The following is a 16,152-nucleotide window of genomic DNA, read 5'->3' on the forward strand; positions in this document are numbered from 1 at the left end:
TTAATTTAATTTTCTGTTTCTAAGTTTCATTACATGTCAATGTAATGTAATTTTGTTTACTAGAAATTTTATATTTTCCAGAAAATTCAGTTCGACCTGAATCTTTTTGTAAATACCTAATAATAGAAACAATGTTTCTATTTTTGATCTAGTTTCAGGTTTTTATTGGGGGTCAAGTAAACAACAACTTTTCTAAATTCATTTCTGGTGTGTGAATGGTTGTGGTAAAATCGAGGCTGTACTGTGCTACGTGCCATTAGACTTGCAAATATCTTCTAAATCATTCTAGAATGTGGTCATGTGACCCTCATCCAGGAATGTGTTTTGCATCTCAAGTTACTGTATAAGCCTTGTTTATAGAGACTGTTCTTAGTTGGGCTTCTAAACAATGGGATGTAAAGATGTTTGTTTTGTTGTGACAGTTTGGAGTTATAATATTTATTCGGATTATTTGGATTCTAAAGGATAAATCTTTTTCCTGGAAATATTTGAGTGCTCATACAGAATTCTTGGACAAAGATATTTATTTAAATTTTATTCGGAATTCAAACACTGGAATATTATTTTCTGTGGTTCACAAAGGACTGTACAAATCAGCTCTATACTGACAACAGTATACATCATCGCCTTCCATTTTGGACTTTTTCGCTAGGACTCAAACTTGAATTCATTAAAACATTTCATTACCAGGACTTCTAAAATTTAATTCTTGGATTAATTTTGGATTTGGTTCTTAACACAGTAAGTTCTTATTTTTTCATTTCTACATTGTTTTTTTTCCCAGAGAAATATATTATTGGTAAAACATTTCAAAGCTTGTCGTCTTCACTCTTTCTTTTGTTACTGTTTATTACAGCCTAAACACATAACATACAAGTGCAACTCACACAAATTTAATGGTGACCATGTTGTTTAAAAAAAAATATATATATATATATAAAATTGTTATAATTATGCAATCATCCATGATGATGCAATGTACCTGAATGAATGAAAAATAAACTTTCATACCTTTAGTCCATGATGCCTGACAACTGTTATCATATCTGGAATGTTGACAGCAGACATTATGATCTCTGACCCTGGAGGGAATTTTTTTACCCTCAGGAAAAGATCAAAGCCAGTTCTAACAGAAAGGCAAGGAATAACATGGTTAGGATTTTGACTATTTATCCACATGGAACTCAGATCCTGTACTAAAGACTCTCTGTTATGGCAACTAAAACAGGTCATAGCTGCCCTCGCAAAAACTTTCCAGTCTGCATCTAGTGAAATAATAATAATAATAATAATAATAAATATTATATAATAGCAACAACAACAACAAGAACAGCAGCAGTAGCAAAAGTATATTGCTGTAAGAAAATCTTAACATTAAGCAAGAATGTCCATAAATTTTGACAGGAATATCCATATACTTGGACAGGAATATCCATACATTTTGACAGGAATATCCATACAGTTTGACAGGAATATCCATATACTTAGACAGGAATATCCATACATTTTGACAGGAATATCCATATACTTGGACAGGAATATCCATATATTTTGACAGGAATATCCATATACTTGGACAGTAATATCCATACATTTTGACAGGAATATCCATATACTTGGACATGAATATCCATATACTTGGACAGGAATATCCATACATTCTGACAGGAATATCCATATATTTTGACAGGAATATCCATACATTTTGACAAAAATATTCATATACTTGGACAGGAATATCCATATACTTGGACAGTTATATAAATACATTTTGACAAGAATATCAATATAACTGGACAGGAATATCCATATATTTTGACAGGAATATCCATACATTTTGACAGGAATATCCATATACTTGAACGGGGATATGTATTTTGACAGGAGTATCCATACATTTTGATAGGAATACAGTAAAACCTGTCTTGAAAGACCACTGCTATGTGAGACCACCTGTCTTGAGAGACCACATTCTTAATGCTCAAATTTATTGGTTATATAGGAATGTGACCTGTTATGGGAGACCACATGTCTTGAGAGACAATAATTTTTGGGCAAAAGATGTGGTCTTTCAAGACAGGTTCTACTGTATCCATATACTTGGACATGAATATCCATATATTTTAACAGGAATATCCATACAGTTTGATAGGAATATCCATATATTTTGACTGGAATATCCATATATTTGGACTGAAATATACATATATTTGGACTGAAATATCCATATATTTGGACTGAAATATACATATATTTGGACTGAAATATACATATATTTGGACAGGAATACTGATACATTTGAACATGAATATCCATATATTTGGACAGGAATATTCATATATTTTGGATAGGAATATCTATATATTTGAACAGAAATATCCATATATTTCTGCAGTCTCACAGGCGATCACATCTTTAATCATGTCCCTGTGTATAAATTAAGAATGTACAACCCTTGATCAGGAAATTTTCAAGGGTGTTTGGGAATGGAGCCTGTGCCAATCATTTTGAGGAATTAAAAAAAAAAGAGACTAATTTGGATTAACTTAGATTTACATTTTCTGGAGTAAATTTCTGAAACCTTAAACTCTATAGAATTTCAAATAATTTGTGATAGGGCTCATTTAAATCTGGGTTGTGGGCTATTTTCAGCCCATGAGGATCCCGGTGAAATTTAGATTTGCATATCTTTGAACTAAAATGCCAACCAACTATTAAAGTAATAAATGTAAATCAACAATTCTAATAATGTACAGTGGATGATATATACTACACTTCAAATACAGGGAGATCAGGCATGCATGTACACTGGGACAAATTGGATCACACAGTCCTTGACTTGAAGATAACCTAGTGGAAGAAATCTCCAAAACTAAGATACCGTAGTTCATTTTGTGCTGGTGTAGCTGTCACCTGTTAATCCCACAACAAAGTGAAACATCCAGGTGTTAGCCATGAAGTCTGACCAACTCCAGGATGGTGCTGATTTACAACAGGCTATGTTATCACCAAGCAGATATCTATTTGGGTTTGTACTGTCAAGTGCAATTAGTACTTCATTGAATGAAGCTTGAGATCAGAGAATATGTCACTAAACTATACTCAACGTTACCCTTCATCAGCATTAGTGCAGCATAGTCAAACTACCAGTACTTTGTGAGTACTCTAGTAATATTGTAATACACTGTTGTACCAATGAAGTACAACTATCTTTGCCAGCACAACAGTACCATAGTCAAACCACTTTTGAGTACCCTAGTAATGTAGTAATATGGCTATGATGCCATTGAACTATGCCTGTCATTCTTGTTTACCCGTGTAGCACAGAGCCCAAGAAATGTTTCCCATTGCACTGGTTTTAAAATTAGGGTAGGTAGGTCAGGTTTTTCTTTTAAACATTATATATATATTATAATGATTAGTATACATGATATAAGTACAGGATAATGTGACTGGGTGGGACATCATGCTACATGTCTGCAGCACGATGCCCCAGTGCTAGACATCGCTATAAACTGTCACACTGCAGACATCGTAGCGATATGACTGAAAAATTGTTAAAGCTACGTTAAAAATCCAAATCACACACCTGATAATTCATGATTATTAGAATTTTTCTTACTCAGAGCATAAATATCTTAGACTTCAAAATTTTGGCAATATCACACTGCCGTCATTAGTGTCTACTATTAATCATGTATGTGAACTCCATGCTATGCCCATGGATCAAAACAACCTTTAGTTTCATTCATTGTTGTTAGTAACACAACTGGATTTCATTACTAAAACAGGTTTCTGTCCACGGCAACCAATAAATAACTTTAAGGCCCCTCTCATTTACTGACTCTTTGAGAGGTGAAAGGTAAGGGACCAAGTACATGATCTTCAAATTTATCTCAAGATTACGAAGTCCATCTAGTCTGGATGCAAAGGCTTTTCCCTCTCACTAAAACCAGGGAAACGGGATATATAACCCATATGTATTGTCATCCTGGCTAAAGGAACAAGTACATCTGATGAGAATTTTGTCTCATGAAGTACGAGCTATTTCTATGAGCCTTGCCTTTCAATGCAATGTCTCAATCAAAGATATAACAGAATTAGACATTTGGCATGATTAATCCACTTTTTCCTCTTTCTATTTGTGTGACATGACTTCACAAAACATGGAGTTGAATCCAGTTGGTCCCATGGTTGCTGCCCATCCAGAGATCAGGCCATATCATTTGTGACACAGTGGCATCCTTATGTGTTCATTAGTACTTTCAAGACTGGACTACTGTAACTTAATTCTGTCTGGTTCATCTCAATATCTGCTCCTGAAACTTCAAAAAGTTCAAAACACAGCTGCTTGGATCATACTTAAAGTACCACAATCAAAGCACACCTCCCCACTGCTCTGTACCCTACATTGGCTATCCATTCGATCCAAAATCAAACACAAAATTTGTTCTCTGTGCTACATTTCACTGTCATACCATCATACCTATCTGACCTCACCCATGTGTACACACCAGCAAGATACTTATGCTCCTCTTCTGACAATCGTATACTCATTATTCCCACTATGAAAACAAAGTCATATGGACAGTGTTCTTCTGCATACCAGGGCCCAGCAATGTGGAATGAACTGCCCACTGAACTTAGACACAGAGACACAGTGATCACATTCAAGAGTGCTCTCAAAACTCACTTATTTTGACTGCAAGAACAAACTTAAAGACCTAATAATGTTTCCTACCTTAAATATTCTCAGCATGTTTTTAATGTTTTCTGTTTTCATGGTGTTTGTTTTTGTAATCATATGTTTTTTATCTTATAAGTGTTGTCTAATTTTGTAAAGCGCTTAGAGCTTCTAAAGATTAGGCACTATACAAAGTCCTCATTATTATTATTATAGTTCTTTTGACCCTACAGGGTTTTCTAGGTGGAGGTCAGATTCTCTGCATTTCCTCTTCCTTTCACCTATTCTCCTAATGTTAATATGACTGGGAAATGTATTTGATGCAGAAAGGAAATTTAATAGTAAATAATGTTTCTCAGAAAATACTTAACCAATCACATTACTATAAATCCCTCCCACCCCTCCCTGCAATGTGGGCATGTCAGACGGTGTTCAAGTTATAACTGATGACATCTGTTATATGTAGCATCACCTTGCAGGATGAGGAGAGAAAATCTGTACAAAGTATAGACAGAGAGACATTTTCAAGTCTATAAGAGGGCTGAAATCTGGAGGTAACTAAAGTAAATCCTGATCTTAATATGACTGGGTATGTATTTTCAAAGAAACATAATTTGCTATAAAATTTCCTGTTTTCAACTGCCATTTTCAACTCAAGTTATAGAAACTACAAATAAATGACTATCTTGTTTAACATGCTGCTTATTAAACACTATTTTCACCTATTTGTAATTACAACACTGTAATCAAGGTCTCCTATCAGTTAAAATTAATTCACTAAATGTAGAGTTTCTGCTATGCTGTTTGGAGGTCAAATAGCCAAAACAAATTGCATAATATCTCTGCATTCAAACTTACGACAGTCATACTTACAAAATGTGTTGAATAATATACATACTATGCAAAAAATTGTCTTCTTGATACATTATTGCTTTAAAGAGGTGATATATATATATATATATATATATATATCCTTTCATACTTTGCTCTCAAACTTACCTGTTCAGCTCACTCATGCTTGTCCCTATTCAGTCCAAAAGGAGGAGTCATTTCTTCCTAAAATTAAAGTCATGCTTGACCCTTCCATATATTACCAGTAGTAAATTCCTTGTTATTTTACTCAAAATGACACGGAATAACCGTGTATCAGTTTAAGCTTCTACTCACCGATAAAGACACAGGTGTATGGAATGATTTCACTCATCTTGTAGCAACCACTTTCCAATAAATAATGATAATCTCTTGTTAAAGCTGAAATTAAAAAAAAAATTATATTTCTTAGTTTCTACAGCAAAGAACAAGTGATGTTTTTCAACAAAAATTTAAAGTTGGAATTTCCATAATAAACTTCTTATATGCCATCCAATACACTTATCAAACTGCCTGCACCAACAAACTTTCTTTTCCACCAATCCATGTTTTCATTCATTTAAATTTGTACTTAAATTGCACATTAATTACATCTTACACATAATACAATTTAATCACTGCATGCAGAAATAAATGTGCATTTCACAGTAGAATTTAATCTTCAATTAGAATGTAATCCCCAATTCCCATAATTAGGAATACTGTGTATTGCTGGAAATTCATGCCTCACATGATGGTAATCACTACCAGTCTTTACAAATTGTGCTTTGTCTAGGATCACGCCATTTTGTACCAAAAATATTTGCATCCCACATCCTACGAGTCCCAACTTAAAACATCACTATGAATGGCCAAAGAAATACTGTAGCAGGACATTTATTCTTAGTCCTATAGGCTTATAGGTAGTCCATAATAAAGTATTATTTTATTGTAACAACATATTAATGGAATAATAATAATAATCATACATACCAGGTAAATAAACAAACAAAATAAAAGGCAGTCCAGGGGGAATGTCAATGAATTAAAAAGCCATTATAGTAATTTATTTTGTTTCAGTGATCTGTTTTTGTGGTCAATGATGTCTTCCCTTATTTCACAAATATGTATTACTTTCTTATATTTTCTCAGTCATCTTTGCTTCAGTCCATGCTACAAATCTACACCATCCAGTGTTTGATGCAACAACAAACGGGGGAGGGGGGCCAAATAAAAGCAATTTCTGAACTGGTGGGAACACTGACCACTCTGACAGAATCAGATAAAAACCATAAGTGAACATGCATGAAAAAAAATGGCATACATCGCTGTGTCTAGGAAGTACCCCTTCATTCGATCATGTTTTCGTAAACCATTGGGCAAATATATAAAGGATATTCATCACAGCAATGATAAATATTATTTGACTTAAGATTTAGCCTAAAAATGCAACTATGTAGATCAGAAACATACTGGACAATGTGAAATTCAAGTAACACTATGCAAAGTAAAGATTGTTTTCTGACCCGACTCATTTTTGTGAAAATATAAAAAAAGCAGTGAAGCAAATACTATTAATCAATGCAAGACATCAGTACAAGTATACTGACAAATAATAAAACAATAAGTTTGCAATCGTATCAATGGATTGTTGCAATGAAGCTATATAAAGTGAGTGGTTATATTGGCAAAACCCCTCTTTCTAAAAATAGATGCACTCGCATCTTTGCTGTCTCAATTTGGTTTGAAAAGAGGACCAGTTCATTCATATATTAAATTTAATCCTTCGTGTCAGTTAACAGATACAGTAATGTTTAATGGGCAACTAAGAAATTACGATGAACACTATGGAATAAAGACACGTGCATTTGCTCATGTACATGTTATAGGGTTGGTTCAAGCTACTTTAAAAATCTTTAAAACAGCCATTTTATAGTGAACTTTCAGAAAGGTTAGCTGAATAAGCATTTTTAATAATTTGCAATTACAATACTGTAATCAAGTGACAACTTAAACTATATGTTAAAATACATTACAATGTATAGCTTGCACTGTGCTCTTTTCAAGTCATATGGCCAAAATACACCGCACAGGAACTGATAATTTGTATAAACTTACAAAATGTCATTATAATGACCATAAAATAAAGAAATGTTTCTGTTTGAAAGAAAATAAAGTTTTCTTTAAACCAATGTTAAATGCAGATATTCATGCAGGGAAATAGGTCACATAATTGGAATGAGAACAACATACATATACACACTCATTTATATATATATATATATATATATATATATATATATATATATATATATATATATACACACTCATTTATATATATATATATATATATATATATATATATATATATATATATATATATATATATATATATATATACACACACTCATTTATATATATATATACACACTCATTTATATATATATATATACACACTCATTTATATATATATATACACACTCATTTTTATATATATATATATATATATATATATATATATATATATATATATATATATATATATATATTGTGTTTCTTGCTTTGCTCCCACTTATCCCTGTCCAGTTGTAAAAGACAAGTCACTTCTCCATAATACTGTCTAGCTTGACCTCCTATCAAGTCGTGACATTTATTAGTGGCTGGGATAGAGATATTGGTAGCAAGCATTTAGCATGTGATTCAAGTAAACAAAGTCAAGCAGATAGTAAGTATTATAAGATGACCATAAATCATTGGATCTACTATTCAAAGTCAACAGTGTGAAGATTCCATATAAAAAGGAAAGACAGTAAATCAAATGTGCCAAGAAGTGCTACCAAAATTTTACCTCATCATGACGGACAAAACTTATGAAGAGCAACTACTGATTCTGTATTTACCAGAATGCTGCCTGGAAATAAATAGTGGTAATCAAGATCTTGTCTTAAATGTATGATCACAAAGCAAGTACTAATATTTATCCATACTGTGTGGATGGGTCCTAAAACAAGCCAATAGTGAATCAATGGAGCAGCAATGTGTAATTCACACCCAGTGCTTTCTCAGCATTTTGTCAAAAAGTATGAAGATGTTCCATACACACGATGAAAGAAATAAAAGTCCTTTTATGTAATACCAGAATTACTGAATTTCATTGTAGAAATATTAGTTCAAAACATGTTTAACTTTCTACATTCAATGATATAATTCTTCCTCCAACCCCCTTTCCCTTCCAGTATCATAGATGAAACTGTGAGGTCCATTGAATCTTCATCTGAAGATTTGCTAAAAATTGCACGGACACCATCTGACACACCAATATTTACACTGAGGTCATTTTCATGTCCTCGGTTGATAATTAAAAGAAAGTGACTTTTCATTCTGCATGTTTATAAATAGAAATAATTGTTCAGGTTATACCAATTCTTCTTATCATTCAATTTCATACAATTTCTTTAAATTTAGCCCGATCTGTTTTTTTGTCACTGATAGATGACCACATGTACTCTTTATCGTTAATACTACTACTAATATTAATACTAATAATAATGCATTTTACAGTAACTTTGAACCAAAAAAAGGACTTCTTGGTGGATTTATTCTCACATGAGTGTAATATAAACAAGCGTTGTTATTGGTATTTTGTCACATAATAAAATGCCAATACTTATTATTGACAACAATTGTGTATTAGAATCATTCAATCAAGAAGTCATGATTTTATTCAGATTCAATTACAAACCTTGTGATACACGAAAATCATGCCATTGGTAGAGTTCAGTTGCAAGAGCAAGCTTCAAAATTGCAGGTTGCATCTCTCTTTTTGTTACGATGATTCACGCATGAAAGTCGTTTCATTGTTCATGGACTAGTGCCCTTTATACCCAACCCCTGCTGTTGGCTTTTATTAATATTGGTAAGCTATAAACAAGAACATTAAACCACTGAAATCTTGCTTATTTATAGGGCAAGTACCAGTCATGCTGGTAGTTATGACACTTTGCTTTCAGGGAAAGAGTTAACAAATTCCCTGGTATTAAAGATGCATGATTTTATATCTAACAGCATGAATGTTATATATGATCAATTAGTTGCATGCTTTGCAACTAAGGGTCTAGCAAGTGAAGAATTGTGTAGGCATTAATAACAAGCATAGTCAGATCCAGGGCATGCACATCATGAGGACAGAAGAGGGAATCACCTGAATGAATTATACCAGTTGATTGCTAGGAAAAAATCAGATGCTTTGAAACAGAAGTCGAAATGTGCAGAAGAACAAATAAGTACATGTGAGGAAAAGTATCAGAAATGGAATGTAGAGAAATGTATGTTGACTGCAGCCTGCTGAGACCTGAAAAGTGAGAGAAAGGCTACGAAACGAAAGATCAATAGGACAGAGATAAGTAAAATAGGGTCGAAGACAAAGCATTCAGATGCACATGAGTAAAATAAGGTCAAAGACAAAGCATTCAGATGCACATGAGTAAAATAAGGTTGAAGACAAAGCATTCAGATGCACATGAGTAAAATAAGGTCGAAGACAAAGCATTCAGATGCACATGAGTAAAATAAGGTCAAAGACAAAGCATTCAGATGCACATGGGTAAAATAAGGTTGAAGACAAAGTATTCAGATGCACATGAGTAAAATAAGGTTGAAGACAAAGTATTCAGATGCACATGAGTAAAATAAGGTCGAAGACAAAGCATTCAGATGCACATGAGTAAAATAAGGTTGAAGACAAAGTATTCAGATGCACATGAGTAAAATAAGGTCGAAGACAAAGCATTCAGATGCACATGAGTAAAATAAGGTTGAAGACAAAGTATTCAGATGCACAAGAGTAAAATAAGGTTGAAGACAAAGCATTCAGATGCATATGAGTAAAATAAGGTTGAAGACAAAGTATTCAGATGCACATGAGTAAAATAAGGTCGAAGACAAAGCATTCAGATGCACATGAGTAAAATAAGGTCGAAGACAAAGCATTCAGATGCACATGAGTAAAATAAGGATGAAGACAAAGGATTCAGATGCACAAGAGTAAAATAAGGTTGAAGACAAAGCATTCAGATGCACATGAGTAAAATAAGGTTGAAGACAAAGCATTCAGATGCACAAGAGTAAAATAAGGTTGAAGACAAAGCATTCAGATGCACATGAGTAAAATAAGGTTGAAGACAAAGTATTCAGATGCACATGAGTAAAATAAGGTTGAAGACAAAGCATTCAGACGCACATGAGTAAAATAAGGTTGAAGGCAAAGGATTCAGATGCACAAGAGTAAAATAAGGTTGAAGACAAAGCATTCAGATGCACATGAGTAAAATAAGGTTGAAGACAAAGCATTCAGATGCACATGAGTAAAATAAGGTTGAAGACAAAGCATTCAGATGCACATGAGTAAAATAAGGTTGAAGACAAAGGATTCAGATGCACATGAGTAAAATAAGGTCGAAGACAAAGCATTTAGATGCACATGAGCATATATATAATCAGGAAAAAGAAATGAAGATGCTGCATGAAGAATTGAAGAAAAAAGACAAAGAATTAGGAACTATTAAAGGTGAAAATAAATGACACAGACTTCGACTTTCTGGTCATAGAATTAAAAACATGAAACGGAAAGCTGCCCTCAACACACAGAAAATGAAAGCAGATGCCAAACAATGTGAAGCAGCAGTTATCTGTTTTCATTGCTTGGTGAGAGAAGACATCTTACCAATAAGGCTGAACATTGCATTATGGATATGTTGAGTTCCAAACAAGGCATTCAACATGTTGGACCAGTCATTGCTGCCTTGTCAAAAATGTATGGGAAAGTCGTATCAAATTTACCATCAGAGAAAACCATCAGGAATGTAAATTATATAATGCGAGCACTATCTGTATGTCATATATCTGAGGAATTGATTGAAAAGGAGGAGGATACAACATTACACACAACAACAAAAATAGGCACAAAGCTTGGAGGGTATAATGCATCTCATAAAGTAGGAAATATTTGGGTGTTGGGTCTTCGAGAACTTAGCAACAAATCTGCCCATACAACACTTGATGTTTTTAAAGATATTCTGGAAGATATTGACAGCCATATCTCCATCGATGGATGGTAGACATGAAGGACATGTTCTGTTGTCCCAAAAAAAATACAATGACTGACCATGCATCGACTGAGGTTGCAATTAATAAGCTATTTTTTAAATACAGAAGATAAATTCTACCAAATATTATCGACATGTGGAAAGAACTTGATGAATGTCAACTTTCTCATGGGTTTCACTTGCTGGTAGGGTTTGCAGAAACTGCAGAGAAAGTGCTGTTGAAATTTGAGGATGCTAATACTGACAAACTTGTAGGGGGAGCTGCGAACACAAGAACAAAACTGTTCTGCAAAAACACTGAATCTGGCACTGTGAGAACAATCCAAACAGCAGCCAAAGCTTTAGCTAGAGGAGCTGATGAAAAAAGTGGTTGTTATTGACCTTTCAAAAACTTCCTGGATTAGATAAACAAGAAGGAGAAATTAGAACGCTTTCTTGGAAATTGATTTAATATTCTCTTTCATGATGCTGAAATCATATATTATTTGAGACATGACATTGTTAATTTTCTTGACTATGTTCATGGTACAACAAACGTTTGCTTGGAGTGTCTGCCAATGCAAAATAAAAGCTACACATTGCTGTTTGTAAGGCTCTGGGATTATGCAGCAAATTCTTCACAGCACCATTTTGGCATTTAATTGAATCCAGTTTCTACATTTTAGATATGAACATATAGTACCTTGAGCTGTTAGCTTTCTTGGAAGCCAATGCTAAAGATCAGCTTCTTTCATGACTGGAAGTCAGACCCCATTTCCAGCTGACATGACTGACAGGAATGCCATTTTTGAAAAGCTCATTGAAAGAAATGATGATATTGACAATCTTGTGCACCAGTTCTTGATATTGTTGTTTACCTCCTGGAAAAATTATCTTTGCAGAAGTGTTAATGATCATTTGCCAGGCGGTAAGTTACATGACCCTTCGGAGAAACTGAAAGAAGCAGCAAAACACAAGTTTCCAGAACGTGTATTTGGCTTGGTAGACTATTTGATGCAACTCAAATTTACAATGAGGCTTTCATAATGTTTACCAGCAACATGACACTTGAATGGTTGGACCAAAATAAAAGCAGATGAGAAAGCACAACTTTTGCGAGATGCACACCACTTGGGCAGAAAACTGAGGGAGAACTATAAAAAGAGGGCCATGGAAATAGCTGCATACAGATTACAGACTACGAAAGACAGACAAGAGAAAAAAAAAGAACCTGAAAAGAAGAACATACAAGAGAAAGAAAAATACTTGGAGTCAATAATTTACTATGAGGCTATGAATAGGAAGCTTGAAGAAATAAAGAAAAAGAAAAAGCCTTAAGCATACAGCTAAAATTTAGGAAATTGGTGTTGCAGCAATTTTATGAAGATCCCTGTCTTTAATCTTTCCAATGGTGGCAAGAAACAAAGTATTCAGGATCTGCAGACAAATGTGGGAAAACTCATATCATTTGATCTTGGCATTCCTATTAAGAGTAGCTTCGATGAATGGTTACCGCTTCTGATGGGCAAATATGTAAAACATTACTTTCTGGAAGATCAGCAATGGGTTTGTTATATATGGCTAGTTATATCAACTGTACCTGGCTCTGCACAGTGATATAACATCATGTATGATTATGATGGTGCTATATATACGTACAAATTATTGAGGACTATTCATCAGGTGATCTGGAAATCAGAGGTAATACACGAATCTTTGATGACCTTCGAGCTAGGAAAATTTTAGTTCATGACAAAGGACAAATACATTACTCCTTGATGTGTCCTTGATGTAAGGCACTTACTACTGATTGCCTTAGCATTGTGCTATGCTCTGAAATACCAACATGATCATAACACACCTTATATAATAAATCATGTTATGTGCCTTTTACTCATGGATTGCTGTAACTGTATAATGTTTTAAGATTTCAGTATTAGCAGCAGTCTTGGAGGTGATGATGGTGGTGGTAGTAGTAGAACTTAGTGACAGTGTTCTCATGGTATGCATTGCACATTTGTAGTGCTGATAATAAATTAACAAAGATTATGTGTGGTAGCACATTTTATATTAATGGACATAATCATTTAAGTACAAACATGGTGTAAAAACCAACAATGTTGCTTCTGACTAAACATGTCCTAATTTGCATTCATTATCTGAAGAACAAAAACCTGAACAATAATTTAACTAAAAATATACTGAACAGTTGTTTACAAGCATGAGTTACTAATCAGATACACACTAGGACAGATTATAACAAGTATGCAAATATTCAAATAAAAATTTACCCTTTCTTTTCCTTGCAGTTGGACAATCCAGACACAGTGGACACTGAAGTCAAGTCAGAAGTTGGATGTGCCACCTGCTAAGAAGGTTTTTTTTCTCAATGTGTTGCCATTCTCTAACTTTATTGCATTGTTGGTCATTGGAAAAGGCCACTGAGTTATCTGCCCCTTATTATGGTCCCTTTACAAATATTTTTCATTTCTGAAGTTTAATATTTATTAAGCATGGCTATATTCTGTTGAAATGATTTATACAAACATGAAACAGTTGTAATGAAGGTCCAACAGTTGTGTTAGATTTAATGAGCATAAATATGGGGTCGGAAAAAGGGTACACACATTCCTCAGCAGGCTGACGACAAATGTGACTTACTATAGCTTTCATTGTTTGTTCTAATTAAAACTGAAGCTATAAACATGTTTTGGGGCACTATCAAGAGTTACAGACTCTTTTCATTTTCATGAAATTAAAGTAGGACCCTGTTTTTCTGAAAATGGAAAAAAATGCGTTTTGAGATTTGCCCAACCACCACTCATTTCATGTCCTGAAATCACACCGAGCTGCATCAGAGACAGTTTAGTCCTATATGTCAGACCTCAACGCTGATATTTATGTTGTGGGCATCAAGGTCTTACAGCCTAACTAACGGCACTGTGTAGCGTGTTTTGATGTCGATTAACATTGTTATGAAAGTCAAATTTTCAGGAATATTTCACAAAACTGACAAATAAAATAATGACGCGTTTCTACAAAGTAAATTCATAATGTTTTAGTCAGACTTTACTTACTCTGATATCTTTTCTCTAATAAATTCAAATTCTCACAAAAGAAATGGACCAGCTTTCAAGTTTCATTGGCCTACATTTCAGTTGGCTGGAAAGTGATGAAAGCCGGGAATGCCAAAATCAGGTTAAGTTGAAATATTATTCTTTAATGAAATGAATAAGAATATATTATGCCTATTGGAACTGTAAGCAATGGTTCATTTCATTCAACAAACATATTCCCAACATGACCCTACTTGAAATTACTTTGGCATACCTCGACTACCGTCACATTGCAACAAATTCAAATGTATGTCAACAGAACGTGAAAATGTGTCCATTTGCAAGTATCATATTTTCATTCTGCCAGGATATAGACAGCACAGTAAGTATATTAATTACAAATAAATTAGTGGAAGAGTGTCGATACAGGCTGCCAAGTGTTTGAGATGTTATACTTTGATTACTCATTCCAGTGTCAACGACATCAGAACACGCTATACAAGGTCGGATAGTAAGACATAGCACTTTAAACAAAAACATGTGCTATGTCTTATATTGTAGGACTAAGAGACAGTTGAGACTTAATTTTTATCATTCTTGGATGCATCTCCATTGAAAAATAGCTTGATTTACTTGCAAAAACTGGCATTTCATGTCCTATATCTACATATGATACAAGAAAATGTAGTCACCACAACAAAAGTGAAAACATTCGAAAGATTTGATCAATACTGGAATGAGACTAAAGAAGACTTTAGTGTGTAGTATACCGAACACATAAACGCTTCAAATATAATGTTCAACCAAGTTCATGCAGCCAAATGAATATCGATGCGCTGCAACTCAAGCGTTCATAACGACCATAAATTAACCGATACTGGAACTTATCAGATCGACTCCTGAAAAATTGACCTGGCGATTAACACATAAAACTGGGTCAGACCCACATTAACAATTTACATAACATACTGAAGCTCGAAACTTCTTATATGTTGATCAGCTTGCAACGTGTTGGCATATTTAGCCTGTGCATGTTTGTCAAATGAATCAGGAAGCTAATATACACTTCCAAGGTATTTAACTTCAATGAATGGTCTTACGATGAGAGCAGAGAGATCTCCATCAAAAAACTTCCGAGACATCTATGAAACAGGAAAGATCACGCATTGATTTCCTGAAATATTTAGTTTTGTTTTGTGTAATATTTTTCTAGTTAAATCTGGAGATTGTACTGTTTAATAAAATATATGCTCAGTGACCACAATGAATAACTCTATTAGTTTCAAAAGAAATATCAAAGAGCAGTGAGGAAAGTTTCTCTCTCTCTCTCTCTGCTTAGGGGCACAAAGACTGAACTCACGGTCTGAAGGGGCCTCTCAAATTGTTGTATGCTGAATAGGGCTATGTCTAAATCCGGTATTGCTTTTGGGATGAGGTAAAATAGGTCAAATGAAGGATTGTGTCGCTTTTGACTTAAACT

At 33.9% G+C, this 16,152-nt stretch overlaps 1 protein-coding gene across 3 annotated transcripts in view; it reads right to left on the reverse strand.

Moving 5' to 3' along the window:
* The window catches only part of LOC149790776 (uncharacterized), a 43,088-nt gene extending 27,183 nt beyond the window's left edge, over window positions 1–15,905 (reverse strand). For 2 of the 3 annotated variants that reach the window (XM_089972837.1, XM_089972834.1), the window contains exons 1-3: window positions 15,642–15,905; window positions 5,852–5,935; window positions 1,012–1,265 (exon numbers count right to left, since the gene is read on the reverse strand). In XM_089972837.1, coding sequence (XP_089828963.1) covers window positions 1,012–1,265; window positions 5,852–5,888 — 291 coding nt within the window. In that variant the 5' untranslated portion in view covers window positions 5,889–5,935; window positions 15,642–15,905. Of the gene's footprint in view, window positions 1–1,011; window positions 1,266–5,851; window positions 5,936–13,907; window positions 15,621–15,641 lie in introns of those variants that run through there. The other variant, XM_089972836.1, reaches the window with a different exon arrangement.
* Between the last annotated feature and the right edge of the window lie 247 nt (window positions 15,906–16,152).

This window comes from Sinohyriopsis cumingii, chromosome 10, assembly GCF_028554795.1.
Source record: "Sinohyriopsis cumingii isolate HCF-2022 chromosome 10, ASM2855479v2, whole genome shotgun sequence".
NCBI classification, from domain to species: Eukaryota; Metazoa; Mollusca; class Bivalvia; order Unionida; family Unionidae; genus Sinohyriopsis; species Sinohyriopsis cumingii.